General features: G+C 38.7%; 1 protein-coding gene across 1 annotated transcript in view; it reads left to right on the top strand.

Moving 5' to 3' along the window:
• Positions 1-18,382, top strand: part of DNAH6 (dynein axonemal heavy chain 6) — a 303,480-nt gene that overhangs the window by 212,261 nt on the left and 72,837 nt on the right. Inside the window, exons 62-63 of the mRNA XM_057301281.1 lie at positions 5,122-5,257; positions 16,770-16,939. Coding sequence (XP_057157264.1) covers positions 5,122-5,257; positions 16,770-16,939 — 306 coding nt within the window. The remainder of the gene's footprint in view (positions 1-5,121; positions 5,258-16,769; positions 16,940-18,382) is intronic.

Genomic DNA, 18,382 nt, shown 5'->3' with positions numbered 1-18,382 from the left:
CCCACAAGCACCTACCAGTGCTCTGTGGTGACTCTGGTGGCTGAAGGCCATACATTTGGCTGTGTGGCCCAGTGGAGGGGTATTGAGGTCAGGAAGCCCATGTTATAACTCAGCTCTGCCTCCAACTAACTGTGTAATGTATCATTTAACCTCTGTATGGAGTACTATCCTCACCTATAGAAAAGGAATGTTGGGAGTAACCAATAAGCTAGTAGAAGTGAACATGTTTTGCAAAGCTGACCGTCTTACAAATGTAAAGAGTTAAAATCCAATAAAAGTTGTAATTCACAGATTTAGCAATAGTTTTTTTTAAAAACCATGACCCTCGCTTGCCTGGAGATGTATCTCATTATAAAGTATGGGAAGTGACAAAATGACTTGATTGTCACCTTCTGTAATACTGTAATACGAGCTCTGCTACAGTTCCCTCCTTCATGTTCATCTGCTTGTCCTCCTTGCTCTAGTCCCTTAAACTGGCTTAACCCACACACATACTACAAAGCTAGTGGCCCACAGAGGTGAGCCCCCAAACCTTGCCTACAATTTGATCTCTGCTCCACTCTAAATTCTTGGCTCTGTCCAACTCTGCAAATCTCAAGTCCTGTCCTTGGCCCCTGCAGAAGTGACATCTGCACCTGTTTGCCAGTATTTGAACCCCAGTGTATCACTAGGAGGTTGAACCTGATGCTTTTATTTGACTCTCAGCACCCCATGCTCCCAGAAAAAGCCGAGACAAGATCTCTCCACCAGGTGTTCCTTCCTCCCTGACCCCCATCCATCTCGCATACACACATATTCTGTGACTCCTCTCTTAATGTGTCTTATCCTCGTAATCACAGTTCATATTTACAGAGAGCTTGCTATGTGTTTTATGTATATCAACTCCCTTATTCTTCTCAGTATTCTTCTTAGGTAAGTTCCTAATTTGTATCGCTAGTCTATGATAAGATAGTTAGGCACAGAAAGGTTAAGTAACTTGGTCCTGATAACACACTTAACAGGACCTGGAACCAGGATTTGAACACTTGCAGTCTGTAAAGCCTGCTCTCTTAACCAGTTCACTCTGCTGCTGACTGTTAGCCAGTCACTTAGCCAGGCCCTGCCCTGTGTGTTTTCACCCTTCCTTCCTCACTGCAGCCTTATCAACAGCTCTCCTTACAGTTTTCTCACACAGAAACTCAAAGAGGTTAAAGAACTTTCCAAAATCACAATAATGCATGACACAGTCTGATTCAAACCTGTGTTCTAAGCTCCCAAAGCCCATGTCCATTCCAGCACCACCTACTTCTCATGAACAGCATATCTTGAAAAGTTTAAAATATGTTTTAAATACCATCAAACTCAAAATTTAAAATTACCATCATCAGAAACCTCTCTGAATTATTTTTAATTAAACTGTCTTTTCCTCTATCATGAGGAAATTGGAATGATTCTTGACTAATAATTTTTTTTAGAAATGTATTTGGGGTGTATTTTATATGGTCACTTCATTTAATATTTTGACTCTAGTATTTTCTATTTTTATCATAAGTACTACATTGTTTTTTGCTACATTCATTATGATCTAAATTAAATTTTCTGGAATAACCTCAGAAGCCAACTTCCATGCATAAAACTTTTTCTGTGTAAAAATGTGCAGTGAGTTCCAAACACCTATGACAAGATTGTGTCATTATGCAAGGAAATGGTGCAGCAAAAGGGCCCTGGAAGAGACCTAGAAAGAATAAAAGATGAGTGTCCAGGATGGGAGGAGAGAGAGGAAGGAGATACATGCCCCATGGAATCTGGAGTTGACTGGATGCACTAGATAAAGAAAATCCAGATAAGCAAAACACAGATTTCTAGAAGGTGGCAACAACAACAAAAGGTGGGCAGAGATGCTGGGATCTGCAGCTGGAGACTGGCTGGTGTGAGCAGAAGTAGGCATTTCCAGGATTGAACCACAACAGTTAGAGTTTAGGGACAAACAGAAAACAACTGGAACCAATACACAAAGCCTCAAGCATCTGCAGGTTTCTATTACATGTGAACAAGGTAAATGGATTTCTGCAAATTGAGGTCTCCAGGCTATTCTCATTGGGTATATTCAGTCCATACAACTAATGTTTTTAAATGGTGATATTTTAAACAGGGGTGTCCCATCTTTTGGCTTCCCTGGGCCACTTTGGAAGAAGACTTGTCTTGGGCCACACTCAAAATACACTAACACTAACGACAGCTGATGAGCTTTAAAAAAAAAAAACCTCAAAAAAAAAATCTCATAATGTTTTAAGAAAGTTTATGAATTTGTGTTGGGCCACATTCAAAACCGTCCTAGGCTGCATGTGGCCTGTGGGCCATGGGTTGGACAAGCTTTTTTTAAAGCATTTTCTCTTAATGCTAGGAATCCAAAAAATGATGCTAGTACGTAATAATAGCATAACCAGAAAACTTTACATGAAATCTATTTCCTGGAAAATTCATCAAAATTTGCGCAGACCAGTGATTTGTTTTACACATTATTATTAGAGATCAAAATACAGCAAAACCACTCAGAATTGTTTATTAGATATTTATAAATGCCTATGAACATTAACTAATCTAAGAGTCTTTGAGGGATTTATCTAGGATCAAGATGTAACACAGGGAAATGCCACTTCCAGCATGACAGTGTGAGGATCTTCGCATACTGGCTCCCCAGCAAAACTGTTGAAAATTATATAAGGATCATTTAAAGCATCTGGAAATGGTCCCAGGCACATAGAGCAAATGAATAAACATTTATTTGAGAGAATTTACTAGAGGTTCAGTAAGGACAGCAAGAGTCTTGTGCTCTTTGAACCTAGACCCACTCCCTCCCTTCCTGCTCCCAGCTTAGTGAGATAGGAACTGCACTCAAGACTGATGCAGCTAAGAGCACAGGGCTCCTGCCTACTCCCCACTGCCAGTTAAAGGGCCATATTCCTGAGAAGGACAAGACAGCAGCATTTCTCATCCTGCCCACAGCTACCTACTGCTGAAGATAAGTTCCAGTTGAGTGTAGCCAAAAGGTGGGGCTGCCTTCTTCCACCCAGCCTCCGAGGAGACTGAGGCTCCACGTTTGGTGCAGCATCACTGTTGTCCCAGCTCCTAAGATAGTAATTCCTCAATGGCAGAGGCAAGCTGAGGAGACCTGAAGCTACTGTCTTCCCATCCACGGCGTACTCAGCTCCTAGAGCTGGAATATGCCCCTGCGAAAAGTGCAACATTGTCATGTCCCTGGCTTGGAGGTTTTGCCTGAGTGGGAGAAGCAACCTATAAAACAGATAGTTCCTTATCTCCTCACAGAGTAACTGACTTCATTTCCAACACAGTATGGAAAAGTTTAAGCCTAATGATGCTGTCTAAAACAATAAAGTTTGTAGTGAAAAGCAATTGAAAGGAGGTTGATGGAATTACTGGACAGAGACACAACATTATAAGCCAGCTGGTTTGCCAGAGATAACTTAGGAGAAGACACTGAAGCCTGCCAAAGACCAGAAGAAAACCCAAACACTGACTCCAGCAACTCCTTCAAAGGGGCCCAAATTTGAATGTTTTAGTCTGAGGAGAAATTTATATCCCCAAGAGCATTGTTAAAAACATTAGAGCAATCAGCCCACAATTAGTGGTGCTTAACAGCTAGAGGCAGTCAGGGAAAGAAACTATCAAAAAGAGCCCTGAAAAAGCTATGATCATCCGGGGTAACTGTGAGCATTCCTAAGGCTGCACCCCTTGAGGAGCAACATTAGAGACTTAATGCTGTGCAGGGGATGTGGGGAGCCTCCACTAAAATAATCCAGTCAGTTATTAAACAAATAAGCAAGTAACAATAAGAAACCTTTGGGGAAAGGGTGCATGCTCAGAGTTGCTACAATACATTACAGATTGAATAAGATTCCTTATTCAAGACGCCTGGGCCCAGAAGTGTTTCAGATCTGGGGTTTTTTCAGTTTTTGGAATATTTCCATTATACTTACTGGTTAAACGTATGTCTGCACAAAAAGCTGGACACGAAAATTCATAACAGCATTGTTTATACTAGTCAAAAGGTGGAAACAGCCCAAAAGTCCATCAACTGATAGATAAATAAAATGTGGTATATTTATACAATGGAATATTATTCAACCATAAGAAAGAATGAAGTACTGATACGTGCTACAACATGGATGAACCTTGAAAACACTAAGCTAAGAAGTCCGTCACAAAAGCCCACATATTATATAATTTGATTTCCATGAAGTGTCCATAATGGGCAAATATATAGAGACAGTAAGTAGTTTAGCAGTTGCTTAGGGCTCAAGGGATGGGATTAAAGGGGAGTAATAGCTAAGGGGTACACGGTATCTTTTTGAGGAAATTAAATATTCTAAATTGTGATGGTGGTTGTACATATCTGTGAATATACTGAAATCATTAGATTATATACTTCAAATGAATGAATTGCTTAGCATATAAATTGTATCTCAATAAACCTGTTTTTTATTATAGTAAGGAACCTCAGGCAAATATTCAGGAAATTTTGAAGAACTAGTTTCAGTCTTACAATCACAGCTATTTTTCTGTCTCTTTTAAAACTGTTTGCCCACATGTAAGTGCTTCATGGAATATTGCCAGATGGCATAACACTTCTCCCAGAAGTTTCTAAGAATATCTAAAATAATTAGACAAACACTTACCACAGCTAGAATAAGGTTGCCATTTGTCTTGCTACTGATACTGTTCCATACTCAGCTTTCTGTATCTTCTAGGGGTGAGAACATCTGGGAATCTGATTGGGAGACTAGTTCTCTAGAGAAAAATTATTAACCTTAGGAATATTTGGCAAGTGGGGAAAGATCGATGTTGGGTGTTGGAAAACAGGCTGAAAGTAGCAGATTTAATTGATCCACTTTGTTTTCTGTAAATGTCAATCTGAAAAGTTTTTAGCAGCTGTACTTCTGTGCAAAGGTCCACAATTAGAATTGATTCAACACCATTTCTATTTCACCATATTGTACTACTTGTCCTAGGAAAATGGTTATTTTAACATACTATTAGAGCTTGATTTTTCACTTGGACAAAGTGAAAGTATATTTTGTGATTGCCTTTGTGAATTATTATTCATTTTCTGTCTTCAAACAGGAACGCCCACCTAAGCCTGAAGCTCCCTGGCTACCTACTGCTACATGGTTCGCATGCTGTGACTTGGAAGAATCATTTCCAGTTTTTCACGGACTTACCCAAAATATATTGTCACATCCTATTTCCATACGCTTAGGTAATGTGACAAAAAGAACCTGCTGAGGAGGCTTATAAACAGGCTCTTGAATCCTAATCTTAATGTTTTCTTTAACCTCTTCTGTAATGTCAGCATTTTTCATTAGGAATTTCCTTCATTTCTAAGAAACTGTAAATTATTTGTTTTCACAATTTCTTGAGTCGAATGCTTGGCCCATGAATTTTTAATATTTCATGTTTACTTTATATATATGTATACACACACCATATATTTTATGTATATATTTGAGAATATAAATATACATTTGTGTATTGCTTTAGCTGTATCCCATAGGTTTTTTTTTTTACTTTTTATTGAAGGATAACATAAATCCAGAAAAATGGACAAATCAAAATTATAGTTTGATTAGCTATCACAAACTGTGTAGATTTATTTATGAGCCATCACCAAGATCAAGAAATAGAACAGTACCAGCATCCCAGAATCCCCTTATTCTCTCTCGCTTCTCTCTTCCTCAGAGGTAACGACTACTCTGAATTATAACATTCTGTATTCATTTTTCCCTGCAAGTCTTAATATATAGCCCTTTCAATTCTAAAACTACACTTTTTTTTTTTTTTTTTGAGACAGAGTCTTGCTCTGTCGCCCAGGTTGGAGTGCAGTGGCGATCTCAGCTCACTGCAAGCTCCGCCTCCCGGGTTCATTCTCTGGCCTCAGCCTCCCTAGTAGCTGGGACTACAGGCGCCCACCACCACACCCGGCTAATTTTTTGTGTTTTTAGTAGAGATGGGGTTTCACCGTGTTAGCCAGGATGGTCTCGATCTCCTGACCTCATGATCCGCCTGCCTCGGCCTCCCAAAGTGCTGGGAAAAACTACACTTTTTAGTTCAAAACCATTTTAGGATTTAGGGGACCATCTTTTTCTTATTTATAATTTAATTACATTCTGGAAATTATACTCATGGTTTTCATGAAATTGACTCTTTGGAATTATATACACTTCTTTTGCAGCCTGGTGCATGTTTTGTTTATATAAAATATTCCATGCATGTCATTTCTTGAATGCAAGGTTCCATATGTGACCTTTAGCTCAAACTTACTAATTGTGGTATTTACCTTACTAATGTTCTTATACTGGATCTGTCAGATTCTAAGACAGCTATATTAAGGTATACCACTATGATTGGCAATTTCCCTTTGTAATTTTAGAATTTTTCCCATTATACTTTGTGAAACTATGCCAGTATATAAAAATAGGTTTACAGTTAAGTTCTTAGTAATTGTTCCTTTTTATTAAATAATATCACTCTTTACTCTGAATAATGCTTTTTGCCTTAAATATATTTCTTTTTTATTATTTTTATTTTATTTTTGAATCAGGGAGTACGTGTGCTGGTTTGTTACATGGGTATATTGCATGCTGGGGAAGTTTGGGCTTCTAATGATCTCATTGCCCAGGTAGTGAACATAGTACTCAATAAGCAGGTTTTCAACCCTTGCTGCCTCCCTCCATCTGCTCTTTCAGAGTCCTCAGGGTCTATTGTTCCCTCCTTTATGTCTGTGTGTACCCAGTGTTTAGCTCCCACTTGTAAGTGAGACCATACAGTATTTGGTTTTCTGTTTCTGTGTTAATTCACTTAGGACAATGGCCTCCAGCTGTATGCATGTTGCTGTAAAGGACGTAATGTCATTCTTTCTATGGTTGCATAGTATTCCATGTGTATATATACCACATTTTCTTTGTCCAGTTCACTGTTGATGGGCACCTAGGTTGATTCCATGTATTTGCTGTTGTGAATAGTGCTGCGATAAACATGAGTGTGGGTGTGTTTTGGTAGAATGATTTCTTTTCCTTTGGGTATATACCCAGCAATGGGATTGTGGGTCAAACGTTAATTCTATTTTCAGCTTTTTGAGAAATTTCTAAACTGCTTTTCACAGAGGCTGAACTAATTTGTATTCTCAGCAACAGTATGTAAGCATTCTCTTTTCTCCACAACCTTGCCAAAATCTATTTTTTTGACTTTTTAATAGTAGCCATTCTGATTGGTGTAAGATGGTATCTCATTGTGGTTTTGATTTGCATTTCTCTGATGATTAGTCATGTTGAGCATTTTTTCATGTTTGTATGTCTTCTTTAGAGAAGTGTCTATTCATGTTCTTTGCCCACTTTTTAATGGGCTTATTTACATTTTATTGATTTAAGTTCTTTATAGATTCTGAATATTAGTTCTTTGTAAGATGCATAGTTTGCAAATATATTCTCCCATTATGTACATTGTCTGTTCACTCAGTTGATATTTTATTTTGCTATGCAGAAGCTCTTTAGTTTAAATCCCATTTGTCTATTTTTTATTTTGTTGCATTTGCTTTTGGACTCTTCATCATAAATACTTTGCCTAGGCCAATGTCTAGAAGAGTATTTCCTAAGTTTTCTTCTAGGATTTTCATAGTTTGAGGTTTTTCTTCAACCTTGAGTTAATTTTTATATATGGTAAGAAGTAGGGGGTCCAGTTTCATTCTTCTGCATATGGTTAGCCAGTTTTCCCAGCTCATTTATTGAATAGAGTATTCTTTCCACATTATTTTTGTTCACTTTGTCAAAGATCAGTTGGTTGTAGGTGTGTGGCTTTATTTCAGGGGTCTCTATTCTGTTCCATGTGTCTACTTTTGTACCAGTACCATGTTGGTTTGGTTACTGTAGTCTTGTAGTATATTTACATGTTGAACAACATGGTGCCTCTGGCTTTGTTCTTTTTTACTAGGATTGCCTTGGCTGTTTGGGCATATTTTTTGTTTCCTATGAATTTTAGAATAGTTTTTTCTAATTCTATGGAAAATGACATTGGTAATTTGATAGGAATAGCATTAAATCTGTAGATTGCTTTGGATAGCATAGTCATTTTAATGATATTGATTCTTCCAACCCATAAGTGTGGGATGTTTTTCCATTTGTTTGTTTCATCCTTTCTTTCGGCAATGTTTTGTAGTTACTCTTATAGAGATTTTTCACTTCCTTGGTTAGATGTGTTCCTCAATATTTTTGTGGCTATTTTAAATGGGATTGCATTCTTTATTTGTTTCTCAGCTTAAACATTATTGGTATACAGAAATGCTACTGATTTTTGTACATTCATTTTATATCATAAGACTTTGTTGAAGTCATTTATCAGATCTAGGAGTCTTTTAGTCAAATCCTTAGGATTCTCTAGGGACAGAATCATATTGTTAGTGAAGAGAGATCATTTGACTTCCTCTTTTCCTGTTTGGATAAATTTCTTTCTCCTGCCTGATTGCTTTGGCTAGGACTTCCAGTACTATATTGAATAGGAGTGGTGAGAGTAGACATCTATGTTTTGTTCCAGTTCTTATGGGGGAATGCTTCCAGCTATTGTCCTTTCAGTATAATGTTGGCTGTGGGTTTGTCATTGATGGCTCTCATTATTTTGAGGTATATTCCTTTGATGCCTAGTTTGTTGAGGATTTTTATCATAAAGGGATGTTGAATTTTATCAAATGCTTTTCCTCGTCTATTGAGGTGATCATATGGTTTTTGATTTTAGTCCTGTTTATGAGGTGAATCACATTTATTGATTTGTATATGTTGAATCATCCTTGCATCCCAAGAATAAGGCTCACTTGATTATGATGAATTAACTTTTTTATATGCTGCTGAATTCAGTTTGTTAGTATTTTGTTGAAGATTTTTTAGTCTATTTTCATCAGGGATATTGGCCTTCGTTTTCTTTTCTTTTTGTGTCTGTTCCAGATATTTGTATCAGGATGATGCTAGCTTCATAGAATGAGATAGTGAGGAGTCCCTCCTCCTCAATTTTTTGGAATAGTTTCAGTGGAATTGGTACCAGCTCTTCTTTGTACATCTGGTGCAATTTGGTTGTAAAGGGCTTTTTTTTCCGTTAGTTGGTTGGTTGGTAGGTTTTTATTCCTGATTGAACTTCATTACTCGTGATTAATCTGTTCAGGATTTTTGTTTTTTTCGGGTTCAATCTTGGGAGGTTGTGTGTTTCCAGGAATTGATCCATTTCTCTAGATTTTTCTAGTTTGTGTGCATAGAGATGCTCATCATAATACCCTCTGAGGATCCTTTATATTTCGGGGGGATCATTTGTGATGTCACTTTTGTTATTTCTGATTATGATTATGGATCTTCTGTATTTTTTTCCTTGTTAATCTAGCTTATGGTCTATCAATCTTGTTTATCCTTTCGAGAAACCAACTTTTTGTTTCATTGATCCTTTGTATGGTTTTTGAGGTCTCAATTTTGTTCATTTCTGCCCTGATTATAGTTCTTTTATTTCTTCTGCTAGTTTGGAGTTTCATTTGTTTTATTTTTCTATTTCCTTTAGGTACAAGGTTAGTTTGTTAACTTGAGAACTTTCTAACTTCTCGATGTCATTTCTAACTTCTCGATGTAGTTTTTCAGTGCTATAAACTCTCCTTTAACACTGCTTTGCTGCATCCCAGAGGTTTTGATACATTCCATGTCTGTTTTCATCTGTTTCAAAAAAGTTTTTTACTTGTGCCTTGATTTCATTGTTTACCCAAAAGTCATTCAGGAGCAATTTGTTTAGTTTCCATGTAATTTTATGGTTTTGAGAGATCTTCTGTGTATTGATTTCTATTTTTATTTCACTGTTGTCTCAGAAGATGCTCAGTATGATATTGATATTTTTGTGTTTATTGAGACTTGCTTTATGACCAAGCATGTGGTCAATTTTAGAGTATGTTCCATATGCAGATAAGAAGAATGGGTATCTTGTGGTTGTTAGGGAGAGTATTCTGTAGATGTCTATTAGGTCCAAATGGTCATGTCGAATTTATGTCCAGAATTGGTCAATTTTCTGCCTCAGTGATCTATCAAATGCTATCAATGGCATGTTGTGTGTTGTGTGACTATTGTTGTGTACTGCCAAAGTCTTTCATTAAGCTTAGATGTGCTTGTTTTATAAGTCTGGGTACTCCAATGTTGGGTACACATATATCTAGGACACTTAAGATGTTTTGTTGAATTGAGCCCCTTATCATTATTTAATGCCCTTCTTTGTCCTTTTTTATTTTTGTTGGTTTAAATTCTGATATAAGAACAGTAACCCTTGCTTTTTTTTGTTTTCCGTTGCGTGACATATCTTTCTCTGTCCCTTTACTTTGAGCCTATAGGTGTCATAACATGTGAGATTGGGTCTCTTGATGATAGAAGAAGAATGGGTCTTGTTTTTTCATTCAATTTGATACTCTATGTATTTTAAGTTGAGCATTTAGGCCATTTATGTTCAATGTTAAAATTGATATATGAGGTTTTGTTGCTGTCATAATGTTGTTAGCTTAGTTGCTTTGTAGTCTTTATTGTATAGTTGCTTTATGGGTACTGTGGGCTATGTGCTTACATGTGCTTTCATGGTAACAAGCATTATTCTTTTGTTTCCACATTGAGAACTCCCTTAAGCATGCATTGTAGGGCCAGTCTGGTGGTGGAAAATTCACTTGGTGATTACTTGTTTGGGAAACACTTTATTTCTCCTTCATTTATGAAGCTTAGCATGGAAGGATATGAAATTCTTGGCTGACATTTATTTTCTTTAAGAATACTAAAAATAGGCCCCAGTTTCTTCTGACTTGTAAGGTTTGTGCTGAAGTCTGTTTTTAGTCTTATAGGTTTCCCTTTATAAGCAACATGACCCTTTTCTCTAGGTGCCTTTAAAGTTCTTTCTTTCACGTGGACTTTGGTTAGTCCTATCCCTCCTATCCATCCCCAAGTGTGTCTTGGGAATTGTCATCTTGTGTAGCATCTTACAGAAGTTCTCTGGATTTCTTGTATTTGCATGTCGACCTCTCTAGCAAGATTGGGGAAATTTTCCTGAATTATATCCTCAAATATGTTTTCCAAGTTGCTTATTCTCTCTTCTTCTCTCTCATGAATGCCAGTAAGTCATAGGTTTGGTCACTTTACATAATCCCATATTTCTCAAAGGCTTTGTTCATTTTTTAAATTCCTTTTTACTTTTTTCTGACTGGGTCATTTTGACAGATTGGTCTTCAAGTTCTGAAAGTCTTTCTTTTGCCTGGTCTAGTCTGTTGTTAAGGCTTCCATTTGTATTTTGAATTTCCTGATGCGAATTTTTCAATTCCAGGACTTCTGTTGGTTTTGTTCTTAATATAGCTATGTTGTCTTTCATATCTTCTGTTCTGTTCTTAATATAGCTATGTTGTCTTTCATATCTTGGATCATTTTTCTGGCTTCTTTGTGTGGGATTTCAACTTTCTCCTGGATCTCATTGAGTTTCTTTGCATCATATTCTGAATTCTATATCTGTCATTTCAGACATTTCATTCTGGTTAGGATCCATTGCTTGGGAGCTAGTGGGATCCTTTGGAGGTGATCAAACACTCTGTCTTTTTGTATTGCTGGGGTTCTGCACTGGTTACTCCTCATCTGAGAGAGCTGATACTTCTCTTTTTTTTTTTTTAAATTTGGTATCACTTGGTTGGGGCTTCTTGTTTATTCGTTTTTCCCTTGGGGGTATGACTGTGATGTATATTGTGTATGATTAATTGGCTTCATTTCTAGGTGCTTTCAGAGTGCCAACTCTCTGTACAGGTTCCTTGGTTGCAAGTAGGTTCATGCAGTGACCTTCTCAGAGGTTGTTTGTTGTAGCAATGTAATTTTATTTGGTGGTGTAATTCAGGATGCAGTCTAGTAGATGGTGCTTAAGAGTAAGAACTGATGGATACAAGCAGGGGTGGAAGCACTAGAGAAGTACAAAAAGCACCTCTGCAGAGTACATTCACCCTCAGTAGGGCAGAGCTGCTGGAGAAGCTTGAGACACAGACTCTTTCAACCCGCATTCCCCAGACTCCAAAGTGAAGAGTCACTTCCAAATCCATGACAGGGCACTGAGAAGAAGGGTGGCGGAGCAAGTGTGACCCCCTCTCCATGTCCATTCCCAGGCTTTGGTGGTACCACCTTCAGTGGCTGGCACTGCACTCATGTTTTCTTTTATCCAAGGGGGTCTTTGGTGGGCTGCACTCTCCCCTCCTTTAGGGACAGTCTGCAGCAAGGGTTAGATCTCCAGGGGAGTGGAGTCTGCCTCCCTCCCACTCCTCAGAGCTGGTGGGGCACTGTTCCCCAACTGACCAAGGAAACAGGCTGGGACACCCCATTATGACCCATGCAGACCAGTTCTAGGTTGCAAAGCTGTCTCTGACTGAAAGTCTTGCCCTCTGGGAAAAACCTCAGCTTCAGCAACTCTCCTCCCACTCCAGTCTTGTGATGGGAGAGAGCGTGATTCCACCACCTACTACTGGGGCACTCTCCACACTCACTGCTCAATTCTGCCTGTGGGGACCCTTCTCCCCTTCCAGAATAAGCACTTTAATCTCACCTAAGACCAAAATGCTTGCTGTGGCCACCACTGCCAGGTTACCAAACAATGGCTCTAACCTCTCAAAATGGTGTCAGCCACGGGCTTGCACCTAGAGAGTGGGGAGCCCCTCTCAGGCGAGCAGCATGGACGAGAAGCTGTGAGGAGTGTGGTCCGCTCAAGTCTCAGTCTCATAGCAGCTCATAGCAAGGCAATGGACATTGTCCTAGGCATATATAGGAGAGCCTTGGTCCCCTTTCCCTGCTTGGCTGGGTGGCAGCAGCAGTCACACCAGCCCAAACTCAGGCCAAGGATGAGGCACAGCTCAGCACTACATTCTCAAAATGGTGCCTTGGGCCTGAAAACAGGGAGGGCGGATCACTGCCCAGGCAGGCAGCATGATCAAGAAGCTGTGGGGAGTGTGGTTCATTCACATCTGTCTCACAGCAGCCTGCTACAGAGCTGTGAGTTTTGTCCTAGGTATGAGTAGGATGACCTGGTCTCCCTGTTCTTCCTTAGCCAAGCAGAGGCTACAGCCACATCAGCCCAAACTAAACAAAGCATGGAGCTCAGCCCAGCATTAAACTCTCAAAAGGGCACCTTGGGCCTGGGGCTAAAGAGGGTGGGGCACCATTCAGGCAAGCAGCATAAGCAGGAAGCTGTGAGAAGTGTGGTCAACTCATATCTCAGTCTCAACAGCAGCTCATAGCAGGGCAGCAAGTACCCTCTAGGGGGTGCATGAGTGTGCCCGTTCTCCCCTCTCCCTCCCTGGAGCAGCACAGTGGCTGCAGCTGTGTCTGTAAATCCCCAGGATCTGGGTTCTCAAAATGGCACCCAGCTGAGGCTGCACAAGGCTCGGATTCCTGTGGGATTGTGTGTGGGTTCCCTTTCTAGAGAAATGTCTCTGTACAATCTTTAGGCAGTTCCATATGTCAGGCACAAGGCCCTAGTGGGTCAAGGGTTTCTCCTGTAGCCAAGATCTTAAAACCCTGTTTTGGAGCTCCAGGGATTTCCCTCTTACTGTTTCCCTGCATCCAGGACCATCTCCCAGCCCAGTCAGTTCCTGGCTGCGCAAGCTAACTTGAACCCTCTCCTTACTTACTTCTGGTACTTCATGTCTCTTCTCTAATGAATCCAAGCATTCTCTCCTAGATTACCTGTTTGAAATGTGAGTATCTGCTTACTATTCTGGCTCTTCTCCATGGAGGCAGCATGCAATACCTGCATCTAGTCAGCCATCCTGACCTAAAACCTCAAAATACATCTTCTAATATTAATATTATTACAGCAAGCATCTCTTAGTCAGTACTCCCACTCTATATATTTCTGCACTCTTTACTTTCCATTTTTTGTGTGTCATCATTATGTTTTTGGTGTATCTTAGTAGGATTTTGTTGTTGTTTTGAGGAACATGAAAGTCTTTCTTTTAACAGACAGATTTTAATCTGATTATATTTATTATGGCTATTGATTTATTTAAGTTCTTCTTGACTGAGGAAGATTTCCATTTGACAATGTCTAGAGACATTTTTGTTTGCCACAACTGGGGTGGTGCTACTGGCGTCTGGTGGGTAGAGACCAGAGATGCTACTACACATCCTACAGTCCTCAGAACAACCCTCCACAACAAATAACTACAGCATCCAAAATGTCAATATTAGTAAAGTTAAGAAACTCTGATCTGTTTGGACTTACATTGGTCATCTTTATTTTGGGCATATTTTTCTTGCCAGCTTTTTCTTTGCTTCCTTTTTTCTTCTTTCTTCTTCCTTCTTCCTTTCTTTATATCCTTTATTTCTCCTCTCCTTCCTTTCTTCTTCAGTTGCATCATCCACACTCTTTATTTTCCCCTCTACTGATTTGAAATTCTATTTTTATTTTTTGGTAATTACTCTTATACTTCTAATATGAATATTTATTTAACTAAGTAAACCCATTAAGTGTGGTGGTTTAAAGTCTACATTAACCAGAATTTCTAAGATCCTAATAGATTTATTGGATTTCTAAATGAAGACTAGGGGGAAAAAAAGCTGTTCAATAAATGCATTAACTTATTGAAAAGTGCATTCCCCCCTAGTCTTTTGTCCCCCCCTAGTAAAAATTGTTTCTATATTATGCACCAGTTAAATGAGACAGCTAGAGGTAGAGATAGAACACAAAAAGAAAAATACTCATAGAAGAAACCCAGAGATGGACAGTTAGGGACAGACCCAAAGCAGAAAGGGCTAGATGGAGCCTCATCTACACAGAGGCAAAGGAAGAGGGAAGGTGTGGAGGTTGAAAAGCAAAGTAATTATAGGGACAACTCATAATTTTTTGATAGAAAGCACCATGTGTTATCCATATCTTTGAGACTAAAATTGCAACAATTTAAAAAAACTTTCCTGTTTTTATGTGTTAGATTTCAAGGTTTGTTCCAGAAATGCTACAGACTTATGAAGGTTTGTACATAGTTTGATAGGATGGCTGGTATTCTAAAAGTGAGCTTTAGATATTTACAAGTGATATTTAATTCCATTGTCAATCTTACCTTCAGAAACTTCCTAATTGCCTTAATCTTTTGTCTTTCTTGATTTCTAAGTGCTTCGTGTCCTATTAATTGGGAGTTATTTAAAATATGCATTATTAAGCCAGGTGCGGTGGTTCATGCCTGTAATCCTAGCACTTTTGGAGGCTGAGGCGAGTGGATTGCCTGAGCTCAGGAGTTGGAGACCAGCCTGGCCAACATGGTGAAACCCCATCTCTACTAAAATACAAAAAATTAGCCTGGTGTGGTGGTGTGCACCTGTAGTCCCAGCTATTCGGGAGGCTGAGGCTGGAGAATTGCTTGAACCTGGGAGGCAAATGTTGCAGTGAGCCGAGAACATGCCACTGCACTCTTGCCTGGGCAACAGAGCAAGACTCTGTCTCCAAATGAATAAATAAATAATGCATTATTAGATACCATCTTCTAATGCATATTTTATGCATTATTTTCTCCCATCATTTCCTGGAGTCCTAATGATTACACAATAAATAGTTAGAACCTCACTGGAAAAGGAGTCCTTTTGCAATACATGGTTCTGCTACCTGGTCTTCAGAATAATGCAAACACCTTTAACTAAAGAGTATTGTGGCATGGTATGCTTTGTCGTCTCATACCTTGTAATTGTCTATATTCCATATATAAATTATAAATCTTGCTAAGATGAACACTACCCCAAGGCCATGATCAGAAGTGTCACTAAATGTTTGTGTCACTAGCTTTCTGATTGCTATATTTAAGCCCCCAGGGGAGAGCCCCTGCAGACAAGCTAGAGAAAGTTGCTTTCTAGCCTGAAATGCAAGCCAACAATTGTGCCTAATGGCCAACCCAAGAAACCTGTTTCCTCACTGGAGAACACACTAGTTATTTTGGCTTTCTGAAAGGCTTATACCATGTGCATTCTGTACCTACAGAAATGTCAGTGCGAATTCTTAGTACATGTTATAACCATTGTAAGAACTAACTATGATCCTAACTTTCATACAAGATACAAATCCATTTCTTATAAATATTCTATAGCCAGGGAGCAGGGGATGATGTATCATTTATTAGGGCATAATGTAAATATGTCAATGTATTCACCTATTATTTATAGTGTTCAAATTACATATGCCTGAATTTTCAGTTTACTTCATTTATCATAGACTGATTTTATTTTTTTCTTGCTTTTTCTTCTACCTCTAACAGTGATTATTTGACATATTTTATGCTATTTTCTGGCACACCTGGGTTCATTTTATTATGTTTTTATTATGGATTTGTTATTTTTATTAATATAAGAACCTACTTTGTCCCATTTAATTATGTTTGCTTTGAATTCTAGTTAACTCAATATTACCCTTATCACTTCAACCTTCTTTTTGCTCACATTTGCTTAAGTATCTCTATGCATCCTTTTATTTTTAACCTTCCTAATATTTTGTTTTGTTTTTGTCTTTTGTAAGTGGTTTGCTGCTATTTTCTGATTACATTTTAAATTCTTTACATTTTGATTAGGTTGGGTAGCAGGGGAGACTGATGTATTTACAGTATACTTGTGGTTAAAACTGATAGTAAATATAGAGATATTTTTAAATTACCAAACATTATTTAATTTCAAAGCCAAAGCAAATCTAATGAAATTATCTTTTTTAAATTGTATTTCCAGGATCTTTTGAGACTTATATTAACCCACAGGAATGGGAAGGCTATTCTAAAATGAAACATGAAGATAAACACATGAGACAGGAAAAGGAGGCAGCACACCAAGATCCATGGAGTGCAGGATTGAGTTCTTTCCATAAGCTAATTCTTATTAAATGTTGTAAAGAAGAAAAGGTAGGGCATTTTTTTAATTAAAGGACTGTGTTACAATTATTTCTACTAAAGCTCACTAGCCAGTTATGATTTATAAATTTATTTGAGAGTAACAATGGCCAAGTTTGGGAGATGACTCAAAAAAATGAAACATGGGCCGAGCGCTGTGGCTCATGCCTGTAATCCCAGCACTTTGGGAGGCCGAGGCGGGTGGATCACGAGGTCAGGAGATTGCGACCATCCTGGCTAACATGGTGAAACCGCGTCTCTACTAAAAATACAAAAAAAATTATCCGGGCTTGGTGGCGGGCACCTGTAGTCCCAGCTACATGGGAGGCTGAGGCAGGAGAATGGCATGAACCCAGGAGGCAGAGCTTGCAGTGAGCCGAGATCGCGCCACTGCACTCCAGCCTGGGCGACAGAGCGAGACACTGTCTCAAAAAAAAAAAAAAAAAAGAAAAGAAACATGGTTCTGTGTTATTACTAGAACATAATGTTTTATGTAGAGAATTATGAAAGACAGCCAGCCAGGGCCATGGTTATCCTTTCCCTGGTGTGTGCCATTAGAATACCATGCTCTCTGTCGGAGGGATGGAGTCTGTTGGGAAGCTTTAGAAGGGAAATAATGGGCCTTTCAGATCTTGACAACAATGGAGAGGAGACATTTGAAGGGCACAAAGCCATAGTTACCAGGACGTGTTTGAAGATGAAAGAAATTATGGCAGTCTGAATTAAGACAGAGATAGTAGATTAGAGAGATGAAGGGGGGCATGGAGATGAGGCAACTGATATGGCCCCCAGTTTCTGTTTGCATGCCAAAGGGGATAGTTGTGCCAACAACTAAGCAAATGAGAAAGGAGTAATGTGTGAGAGAAAGATGCTATTGATTCTACAGCTATTAGAGTGGATAGCAGTCTGAAAGTCAGCTCATATGGAAGTAGGAAACTGTAGAGAGATATATGAATTAGAAATAGAGATGTGGGAATCAACATTCATTTGGAAAGTAAAACTGTGGGAGTTGTTAGGATCGTAGAGGAATAAGACATAATAGAATAAGAGGAAAGATGGGCAAAAAGTGAAGCTCTGATTGCCACCAACTTTTAAAAGGCAGAGAGAAAGGATAAGGAGCCCATGAGAAGAAAGAGCAGAGGGTCAGGAAAAGCTCTAGGAGAAAAAAAAAGTGTCATGGAAGCCAAGGAGGTGCAAATTTCAACACAGCACAAGTTATCAACAGAATGAATGAAGCATTCATGGCAGTTCCAGTTTCTATGCATTTAGATATAATTCCTAATTTTATTGTTAATAAGGGTATAATATTATCTGCTAAGGATTTGATTGGTGAGTTTCAGGAAGCATTAGAGAAAAATGGAGATTGTTCCTTTGGGAAAAGGGAGAAAAAACTAACTGGAAAAGATGAAAGCATATTTGGGAGGTGTTGATGCTATGTTGTAGGATTTTCTGCTA

The sequence above is a fragment of the Pan paniscus genome, chromosome 12, assembly GCF_029289425.2.
Source record: "Pan paniscus chromosome 12, NHGRI_mPanPan1-v2.0_pri, whole genome shotgun sequence".
Classification (NCBI taxonomy): Eukaryota; Metazoa; Chordata; class Mammalia; order Primates; family Hominidae; genus Pan; species Pan paniscus.
Note: the sequence above shows the minus strand (reverse complement) of the source record. Positions and strands in the feature narration are given on the sequence as shown.